At 43.0% G+C, this 11,362-nt stretch overlaps 2 protein-coding genes across 2 annotated transcripts in view; one reads left to right on the top strand and one right to left on the bottom strand.

The window, feature by feature from the left end:
- T265_09855 (hypothetical protein) overlaps positions 1-440 on the bottom strand; it is a gene marked incomplete at both ends in the record, with an annotated part of 33,041 nt that extends 32,601 nt beyond the window's left edge. The window contains one exon of the mRNA XM_009176053.1: positions 390-440. Coding sequence (XP_009174317.1) covers positions 390-440 — 51 coding nt within the window. The remainder of the gene's footprint in view (positions 1-389) is intronic.
- T265_09854 (hypothetical protein) overlaps positions 1-4,407 on the top strand; it is a gene marked incomplete at both ends in the record, with an annotated part of 44,360 nt that extends 39,953 nt beyond the window's left edge. The window contains one exon of the mRNA XM_009176052.1: positions 4,327-4,407. Within this exon, the coding sequence (XP_009174316.1) occupies positions 4,327-4,407 (81 nt within the window). The remainder of the gene's footprint in view (positions 1-4,326) is intronic.
- Positions 4,408-11,362: the final 6,955 nt, after the last annotated feature.

The raw sequence follows: 11,362 nt of genomic DNA, 5'->3' as shown, positions 1-11,362 counted from the left end.
ATACCACGCTTTCATGTTGATGACGATGATGGTGATGATGATGATATACCACGAACACGAAGCTCCATAGGCTGCTTTGTGTTGGGCGTGCTAAATCAAAATTTGAATAGGCATTGAGTGTCAGAAATTAGTGGCATGAGATCAATTGTAATCGTGTGATCCATGTTTGGTTGGCAGGAAATCCCTTCACCACGAAGTCATTTATTAGCAAAGATGAACTAAGCAGTTACAACCTATTGAACAGGAAAATGACAGTCACGTTTGCTTATAGTTTTCAAAAGTTGAATATACTTAAGTTTCATACTCATATTTATGGCCATTCAAGAAACATTAGGCTATTGGAAACGAGTATGGCAGAGAGTTACCACGTGTTACGTAGTAAATCTCACCTTCCGTTGGCCATGAAGCGGAGCTTCGAGAAGACAGCAGGGTAAATGCATGCTCCATCAGTGCAATCCGCCAATCTGGTCGAGGTCTAGCCGTAGATCATCCCATTAGGAGAGGTTGTGTGATTTTCACATATACACCGCTCAAATCATCAGGCCACCATGAGATCCAATGTCTGCCTGGAATACACAGGCACAGTAAATTGTATAACTATTTCCGAGGACAAAATTCACCGGAGGCAAGAATGACTAGTTTTCGGAATTCCTTCAGTCGTTGATTTCATCGAAAACGATCGTAGATGGAATATCTTCGAAGGTCAATAATAAGGGTGATATCCGTAGTCAATAGGGAGGTCGTATTTCCGGATTGATCACATAACTATTCAATAAATGACCAACCTTGTTCACTCAGTCAACGAGCCACCGGTGGCCGGGTGCACATCTGATCTAGGTCACCACGCCCAGATGTAACATTTAGGGGGCATAAAACGTTTATCGGTTTGCGTTTGCCAGAACCACAAGCAATCAATTATCGGTTCTTCAAATGACTAATTTAACAACTAATTTGACAATGCCCTCTTTCAAACAAATACTCAACGGAGACACACATGAGTAAGAGACAATTAAGTTTATGGACATGGGTAATGCATCCAATTGCTGTTGCGAGAGCTGAGACTCCACGAAGCATGGTTTACTCTAGATACCCTGTTTAGATTCTTGAGCCTCCATGCCTCACTCTATACCAAATCAACCCCAATAAATCCGTCATTTGTATTCTCATTAAGCCGAACGTTTACCACGCGTATCAAGTCGTGCGTGCAAACAAAGCTCCACCGGAGAATATATTTAACTTCGCCGTCGACGATATTGCAAACGATCGCATGTAAACATCGCGTACAAATTTTGCAATCTAATCTATTTTTTTGACGTTTCATGACTGTGAATGCCACAGAACGCTAGAGCAAATAGCACATTCAATTTATCTTCAAGTTGCCACTAGTGTGGTGTATCCTCGCTGGTCAATAGACACTTACAACTTAGATTAATATGTCGTTGTCTGAAATTAACAGCAATGACATCATGTGTTGTTGTTATGTTCGCCGAGCTTGGAACTTGGCTTGCAAACGTTGCATCACCAAGAAAAGTGAAATCGGCAGTGTAGGGTTGACTGGATGAATCCCTCCTCTTCTGCCTGTGATTTTATAGCTTTCACACATTATCTGGTAGTTCTGGATACTGTTTTCGTATGGTTTGATTGATCTTCTGTGAATCTGACGTGGTCTCACTCTCATGGTATGGATTTTGTTCGTTTGATTAGTTGATTCATCGGCCTTCTGTTTTTTGTGATTGTCTTCCTTTGGCCCAATTATTCCGTTAGTTGCCGTTAGGTTTCTTGGTTCCAGGTCCCGTGATTGTGTGATTGTTTTGCTCGTAACGGCTGAGGGAACGGGTCAATGTCGATGTATTTATTGATCGATTAGTGTGCGGTGTACCACGCCTCGGCAAATTCTTGCTCCCATTTTGTCATTGCGTGAGCAAGTATCTATAAATTATTCCAATTGAACTTATGTCCTTCCCTGTCCTCCTAAATCGAGACGAGGGACATTGGGTCATGTCTTCTGCTGGCTGGATTGTGTTCGTGTGTTCTCGTAGCAAGTTTTCTTTCCGTTTGATCGATATAGTGTTTTTTGCAGTCGTTGCATTCAAGTTTGTAGCCCACGTTCGTCTTTGTCAAAGCACCCAACTCTCCCTTTTGTTTTCAAAAATGTTCTTCTCAAAGTGTTTGTAGGTGTGAAGGCAAGCGCAATTCCATGTTGCCGTAGATGTCGTGCATTCACCTCCGCCACGGCAGCGTAATCTTTCTCTGTTTTGGTTGTGTAGACGGATCAGCTTAGTGGTGGTCTCGTAAGCACATTCATATGAAATTCCTCGGGTAGCCGTTATTTCGGAGTGTCTTGAAGAATCTAGTTCTTCTTATTTTCTTCCCTTTGTTTTGTTGCAATGTGTCTCTATCCGCTCGAATAGACTTTAAAATCAGCTCCGTTTGTGGGAGTTTGGATGGTTGCTGTGACAATTCAGAATCTGTTGCGTATGCGTTTCTTCCCTGTATGCTTCAGTTTGTAGTTGGTCGTTTGTTTACCATGTTACGAGCACATCTAGGAACGTCAATTTGTTATTCTGCTCCGTTTCCATTTTGAATTGAATGTCGGAAAACACGTTGTTCAGCATTTCATTTTTCTTTACAACAGCGAATGTGTCGTGCGACTGTCGTACCCATATTTTCGATTTGATATCTGGTGGTATGGTTCGTTCCACTGGCTGCACTATAATTTCCGCGATTACTCCAGAGATTCGTGACCCCATTGGCGCTCTCTGAATCCGTTCGTAATATTCTCCATTGAACTCGAAGAAGTTGTCAAGCACAGGTCTAATATTTCACATATTTCTTTTCCGATCGTTCCGTTGCTGTTTCCGCAGTTGTCCAAGGATTCGGGGACCGTCGTCCGTGCTGCATTCAAATCAAACGATCTGAAGAGTGAGGTTACACAAAAGGACCCCATTATTTTGTCTCCTTCGATTATCACGTTTTTAAGATTCTCCAGACACTTTTCTGCATGGTTGAACGAATATTGCGTCCCATTGGTTAGATATTTCAGCCGCTTCCATAATTCTCTTGAAATGTTGTATGTGGGTTCCCTGGTATGGAAACAATGGAGCGTAATCGCGCCGTTACTTTGTAAACCAATGGAAGTAGAATTGGGCAACTGCTGAGTCCGCGTACTTCCTAGCATTTGATGATGGCTGAGCCATTTGGCCACTAGTATGTGATCTGTGGTGCAAATAGCTATGCTCCACCCCACTTGGGAACGTGGTTTGACGCGTATTTGCGCAAACAACCGGAACACCTCAAATTGCGTGATTGTGTGAAATGCAAACGGAAACCGATAAACGTCTCATGCCCCCTAAATGTTACATCCGGTTGTGTTGACCTAGATCAGTTTTGCATCCGGCCACCGGTGGCTCATTGTGTGAGTGAAAGAGGTTGATCAGTTTTGACTAGTCTTGTGTTCAATCCGCAACTACGCTCTCTTAGTTGATTACGGATATCACCCTTAGTAATGATCTTAGAAATTTCCATCTACGATCGTTCTAGATGAAAGTCACGCCTGTAAGAATCCTGTAAGCAAATCCCCTTAGACTGATGTCAGCTTTTCTCCTCCGAAGAAAAATGTACTGTGCCTGAGTTTATCAGAGAGAATTTGAGACCTCACAGGGGCCTGACGATTCGAGGATCGTGTATGTGACACTCAGAGTTCTTCACCTACCAGGATGGTCTACGGTAGGACCTCGACCAGTTTGGCGGTTGAAACCACCGACTGATATTCCGCACAATCCACCACCAATATGGAAACCCAGCAGTTCAGCAGTGACCTCTGGGAGAAAAGCCTTAACCAAGGACAGTAAATGGGCTGCTTTCTGTGTCTGGGAGTCCGCCTGTAACGGGCTACTACTGGTGGGTCATAAGTGTACCCTGCGGTCTTCTGGAAGCTCCGCTACACGTCTAATGGAAGGTGAGATTTACTACGGAACAGGTGCTACCGCTTTGCCGTGTTCGTTTTCAATACCATATTATTCCCTGAATAGCCTCAAAATTTCAGAAGGACTCTTAAGGAAATTGAAAACTATGAGCATATGAGACGGCCATCTTCCTGTTCAATAGTTTGTACCTGCTTAGTTGAAGTTTGCAAATGAACGCCTTCCCGGTGAAGGGCTTTTCTCCATAAACTGGTGGTATCTCAACCCGATCACAATTGATCTCATGCCACAAGAGCCGAAATTGTTGTCATCAAACCAGGCGTTCTGTCTTCTATGTATCGCGAGGAGAATAAGCGAAAGCAGCCTACCGCTGAATTCATCCTCATTTCCTTCTCATTTCTAGATCCGTTATGCTCATTTGCCTCCTTCGCCTCCCATTGTCCTCACTGCAATGTACGCGGTTACCTCGGTCGCCACAGCCTAAGACGCTCCGAAATTATTCCTCAGTCCGTCTGCCAATCTAAAACAAGCCGCGCGGTATGATTTTTCGCCGGATTCGCATTCTGAATTTTACGGAATGCGGATTTGAAATCCCAACACGGTCGCTGAACTGATCTCTTTATGTGTTTCTGTTCACTTCTACTTGCGCACCAATGGCGATCCGGAGGCCGCTGCTGGTTGTTCTACTGGAGCCGGTTTCGTTCTCGGCCACTGACCCGAATGGCTTCTCATTGAATGACCCGACAGTCGCCTTTTTGCACCAGCTTGGGGAGTATACCGTAAACAGGCTCCTAAGTCATCCTCCCTACTTACTGCCTAAACACAAACCAAAACACAGCAGGGCAGACCATATTGATATTAGCCATGCGTGGCGTCGTTCGTTCTTAAACACCTGCATGAACAAGGATCTGATACATGTTTGTTTCTGACGTCCGTCTCGGACAAAGGGACTCCTGGTGTTACGTTCTACTGAAAAGCCCTGTCTGCAAGATGAAGAGCACTAAGCTTGAGGGATGGTACAGAAAACTTGAAAGAAATACCAGATGTCGGACAAAACGCATAATTCCTTCGAAGCTGGGACAAGCTGTCCCCCAGATAGAGGATAAAATATCACTCAACAAACAGTCAGTCTTCCGGTGGAAAGACAACGCCTGCATCGGTTGAGATGCTTTCATGGCTGAAGAGTCGGAGGAAGCAAGAAACTCTTGGGTTATGCTTTCGTCATGCCAGCCCCAAAGAGTTCTCTCATGGGCCGGCAATACACAGAAAAAACATGATTAAATTGGAATAAAAATTTTGAACAACCAATCGAATGAATAAAGCAGTTTCTCGCATGGAATCCTGACAATGTAGGTTGGAATATCCAATGCTTTGAACAAATACCCACAATTCTTTATTGAAGTGTCATCAAGCTGCTGGTTCTCGCCAACTCCAAATCCCCATGGCATTGAAATAACGTATCGTTGTTTGTGCAGATTATTTGCCTATTCTGAGGGAAAAGCTGCCTGAACAAGCTGAGTCGACTCGATGGAGCACAAAGTGAGTATAGCTATCTCCGTTGAATTAACTTGACGGCCGTTGTGATTTGAATGTTCCCTGAGCCCGAATTCGGTCGTTTGACGAAGGAATTGGAGAGAAGGCCCAAAAACAGGAAGCAGGACTCAAGGCTGGCAGGGGTTTTGTGAACCACAAACATTTCGTCGAGTGTCAGAACAATCACGTGCCTACAGGAGCTGAAATTTGGTTTTCCCTTGACATCGTTGATAACATTTGATCCTGTCGTTCATTTCCACACCTGAGAAATAATCGCATCGCAGCAAAACATAGTGGTAATAAAATATGACCCACTGACTTTTAAGAATGCTTACAGACCAGACCAATATGCGTTACCTATTTGCATACGATTCTCATATAACCCCACGCAGACGCCAGTAACAGACCAGTGTGTTTAGCTTAAGAGGCCCACCGTATATTAATTTCAAATACAAAATACTTGATTTTAAAAAGCAATATACAATTATTTGCTCACATTGGTTTGCAATCCTGGAGGGGACCTGGTCATGGAAACGACAAATACCGTAGCTACGCCGGTGGTCTTTGTTGAGAGCTGTGAGACCTGACTGAGTCAGCAAATCATTACAATCTACGCTACTGAGGAATCCTGGAACATTTTTCCAACATGGTGCGGCTAAAAAGCAGGTTTAGTCGTAAGATTCATTTTCGCCTCATTTCGTCATGCATTCAGAAATCTCAAGTTTAACAACCCGATGGCACCTAGTGTCGGCAGAATTTGCAGATATATTTCATAATTATACTTGGCTCTCATAATCCTAGCGCACTTACACCTAGAGTGGAGTACGATAAGGGTGCCCAAACAAGGGCTTTCGATCAAACTCCTTACCACAATACAGCGGCATTTGTTGGGAAAATCAACTGCATTACCATTTCTATGGAATCAGTCGCCACGTGTTCGAACCTTCATCATCGAGGACCACAAGACTGTGTTCGTCACATATCTAGCCATTGACCCACCCGGTATGAGTGACTACATGATTAGCAATGTTGTGGAATAATGGTAGCTCGGGTGAGTAGTTTGGTTGTTGATCTGTTCGCCGAGCTTGTCAGTTGGATTGCAAACCCACTGAACCCTGCATTGACGATGTCAACTCGAATGGTGATGAAACGTTTGCAATCGAAGTGCCAAGCTCGGCGAACAGACCAAAAACCAATCTACACGTTTGTTGCGGTGACACCCTTCAGTATAGCTCAATCGTTCGATGAGGTGCGTAAACCGTCACACCAGTGTAAGCTCCAGTCTTTTCCTGACGGTCTCCAATATTACCGAAATTTTCCTCATGCGTTTTCTCGTAGATTTTGTGGGGTGCACATTGATGAAGATTCCCAACTAGAATGAAACGATTTTACAGTCTTTCACCGAAGATTGACGTAATAAGTAAATGTTAATTTCCGCCGAATATGATCAACTCTCATCCATATACGGTAAAACTATGAGCAATTCAGAGGAAGGATAATTTCACTGGATGAGAAAGTACTTCTAAGAAGTGGTCTCTCGGGGCGCCACTCCACACGAAACCACATGTTGTGGTTTTCCGTCGGTGGTGATATGTCCTGTTTTAGGGAGATTTATTCGCACTGATGAAGAGCTGCTAGAGGCCAAACGGTCAACTGCTGAAACTACAAGCCTGATCGTCGCGGGTTCAGTTCGAAACTAACTGGAATTTCGTGAGATGCACACAGCTGATAATTTTCAGTAAGGATGAAACAAAATTACAGTTCATTTCAGCCTTTGAGCGCACATTAACTTTGCATCCAGGAAAAACGCCTCAACAAAGATTCCAAACTATTCTCATGCAACCGAAAAAAGCGGATTGCATCTCTCCCTGGTAAAGTCGTAGAACCCGCGAGAACCCCATCTTTTGGAAGTCTGACTAGAATCAGTACCTGAATACCTGAATACCAAAATAGCGTACTCCTGGCTTTTGGTTTCTTCCGGGTTTCTTCTGCGTTATTGAATCCAGTGAACATCTTTGTCGACAAGAAACTCTCATCAACTTGTGCAGCTGATTAACTGTTCAAGTTGCGTCCGAATTATTTCGGACAAAATGCATGGAGCAGCTTTGATAACTGCGATAGAATGAACCATAAATGATACGAACTCACAGAAGCTGTCGTATCAAATGATTACTTCCAATCGAAAATTCGGGTTTTGCAAGTGTGCCAGAGGTTTGACGAGCTGCTCACAAGTCCTGTTTGTGATATAAAGAACGCCTGTGAACCGACATAACAATATTTCCGTTTAAATTCCGCTCCGCTGATCAGTCAAATCGTGATGCAAATTACTTGTAACTGACGCGATACCGTCCCAAAACAAGCTACTTACTCCGTATTTGGTCTTTGATAGATGCTGAATCGTGGCACCCAGATTGAATGTGTCGAAAGTTACCACCGATCTAGACGTCGTCCAGTGAGTTGTGGAACGACATGATTTGATGACACTGTTAGCATCCACGAATTTGTGATCCAAGTCGAGAGGCCCCTAATGTTCTTGCCGTTGAGGTTTTTGTTTTCTACAGTAGAATATCAGCCTCCGTTAAACACTGCAAACACGGTTCATTTGGAGCAATATTGTTAGATTGTTAACAGCTCCACCTCTAAATCCGCTACACATGTGTACGGTGAGATTATATGGGTTTGTCCGCCCCCTGGTCTGAGAAAGTGGAGAAAATCAAGTGATTCGGTCTTTTCTCACCATCGTCATCATCGTCAACATCATTAGCCTTGAAGGGGATGTTCGCCAATGGTATTTTGTTCTCGTATATTTAGCTTTTAGGTGGACGACTTATTGTGAAATAAACAAAACAGCTGAATGTTGGGGGGTTCACCTGAAGCCGTCATTTGGGGATGCCTAAACCTCCAGACACTCATTCGGACAATCTGGATGATGAGACTGAATAGCAGCCATATTACCCAGAGTAATCGAAGAGGCTCTAGTCAGTTTGAAATAAAGCTGCAGCCGGCTATACAGTTTTGAGGCTTCGAATAAATACCGTCAATTTCTACAACATTTTCGTATGTTCCTAATGAAGTTGCGGGGAAATATTTTGGTGTGCATATAGGGATTGCGCATAGTTACCGCTTAACCAGATGCTGGGTTGCATTTCAGTATAGGTTTGAGAAATTTTCGGCCACCTTCCTGAAGGAAACTCTAATTTTACACGAGAAAGCCTTGTCTCCGGACGTGGATTTACTCTTCTGTGAAGATGATCTTTATAAGGTTTCGAAGAACTGAATCACCATAAACTAATCAACCAGATAGAGAAGGTGAATAAAGGGCTCAATTCCGGTATTCAGTCTCAGACGTTATCTGGATCATTCGAAATATTTTTCGATGTTTTCAGATCCACATTGTTGATTGCAACCGGACCAGTTTCCTCAATGATGTGGCGAGGGATATCTGCTTTATACTGGAGGGTGACTCACGGTGTCATGCACAGACTACTCAAAGTATTTTTCTTACCATCGTAGCCTCTGTTGCACACCGAAAAACCCAGCATCTTCGGGATTACAAACGGACGACGGACTAAAGCAAAATTGACCTTTACAAAGGTTCGTCTGCTAGAATCTTTAATGCAAGCTTCGATTGAAGCAAGTCCTGTCATCAAACTAAAGCTTCTCCATAGTCCCAGAGATTTCTCATTCACGACTTCACCGTGTATTTCTCCATTTCTCTTCAGTTTACCAACCGTTCCACGGCTGAACCCGCGACATAATATATGAGGTTGGAGATCGGGGATGACGTTAGATGGTGCAAACGGAAAAATCTGCTAGGCAAATCTAATTCACGAGAAAACAATAAAATTGCACAAGTAATCTTGCTTTCATTACGCTGACGCAACGAAACGTGATTTTCACCAAAGATAACTGCCCAAAAGGCGACGACACGAGCACATCTTCAGCGCTGACTTTAATGATCATGATGATGGCGATGACGCCGATGATGAAAAAAGACCGAATCACTTGACTTCTCCCAATTTTTCAGACCAGGGTCCCGGCTAACCCACATGATCTCACCATGTACGGCCATGTATGGATTTATAGGTTGAGCTGTGAACACTCAACGATATTGCCCCAAATGAACTGCATTTGCAGTGTATCAGAAAGTCAGAAACTATTGCATACAAAGACAGAACCAAGCTAAAATCTTGACTGTCAAAATAACAGTGGAAACAAACTTGTCGTGAACTTGTGTTCCACCGACCAACCAAACATATTCTATCGCAGGTATCCAATTACAGAGCACAGCCGATTTTCGCAGCTCAAAACTCCGACAGATAGTGCGAAACTTGACTAGTGCAACACGAAAGGAATTCGTACGTAACTAGCATTGCGATATCCGACATCTTATCTCGTTGCAATCATCAATGTGGATCGGAAAATATTGAAAAATATCTGGGGCGAGCTAGAAGACGTCCGAGATTGAAAATTCAACTTGATCCCCTTTTTCGGTTACTTAAACAGGGTAAGTAGTGTATAGTGACTCAGTTGATATTTCGATACCTAAGACTTATCTTATCCACAGAAGAATAACAAAAAGAAGGAAAAATCCTCGTCTAGGGATAAGGTTTTCTTGTATATGATTAGAGTCTCTTTTGGAGAGGGGCTAAAATTATGCAAATGAACACCATCGGGGAATTTACCATTGCGATGAGCTCTATTCGCACTTTCAAATTTTTGTTAATTTCTGGTCTGAACATAGAAGATTTTCTTGTTGTGCACGCTATCCCAAGGTTAAGTGGTGGATGAATTTCCGTTGAATATCAAATACTAGTTATGATTCACATCATAAACAAGTCTAGTTTGCATGGGCATCAAGTGAAGAATAGAGATTCGCGACGCCGTTCTAGGGGATCAGAACTGGAGAACTGCACTGCCAATTTGTGTGCAACGCAACCTTTGAAATAATGTTAGACTTCATCTCATCCGTAGAAAATTGCTTTTGGAAGTTCAATGTTGCTCAGGAGCTCAGGATAATTCAGTAGTTAGGGCTAGAAATCACGGACATGTTTCGAATCCAGCCACGACATATCGTGTACTCTTCTCTGGGCTTCGGCGATCGCTCAGTTCTTGATCCTTCCTCGGACAGTACGGCGGCTGGGTACCGAAACGGTGCTGCGGCTGAATCATTACTATGTTCCTTACGTTCTTGATATGAAAACTGCTATGTTATCACATTGACTAGCAATATATCATCTTCAGCTCCTTTGCAGTGATGATTGGACTTGTGAACGTAAGTGAGTTCCGCATCGCAAATTGATGAGTCTACTTCTTATACGAAGTTTTGAAAATCAACGCACATAGATTAAGGTCACCTCCAGACGCCCAAAATTCAACAGGCATTTCACATGTTCAGGTGGGTATTCTAAATTCTAGAGTGAATTTCAATCAAGAGGAGAAATACTATTAGGTCCTCCATATAATTATAGTTTGAATGGCTTGTACAGTTTAATCTTCATTTTATACAAAAGAAAATCTTGCTCGAGCACCCCCGATTCCGAAAGAAGAATAAATAGATCAAAGAGAGTGGTATATTAACGGAAAAACATTCCGTTATTCGAGAGAACCCACTAATTGCTTCTACTTTCAGGTCCTTCTAATTTAATTTAAGGACAAATTTACATTCCTTGGTTCAAAGCTTTGCGGAAACTTCGGTTTCACCCAATTAAGTCAACCAGAAGCTTCGTCAAATCATTGATTTGCGCAGTTACTAAATAGCCAGCTGTTGAGGAGCTACCCTTTCGCGTCCTTTTAGTTTGCCAAGCCGTATCCTGACGCACTGCAAACAAAAATTAGCCAAGTACATATTTCACCATGACTTATATTACAATAGAACTATTTAGTAACCCCATGGACTAATGTTT

The sequence above is a fragment of the Opisthorchis viverrini genome, assembly GCF_000715545.1.
Source record: "Opisthorchis viverrini unplaced genomic scaffold opera_v5_311, whole genome shotgun sequence".
NCBI lineage: Eukaryota > Metazoa > Platyhelminthes > Trematoda > Opisthorchiida > Opisthorchiidae > Opisthorchis > Opisthorchis viverrini.
The sequence above is the reverse complement of the archived record's forward strand: the minus strand, read 5'-3'. Positions and strand labels throughout refer to the sequence as shown.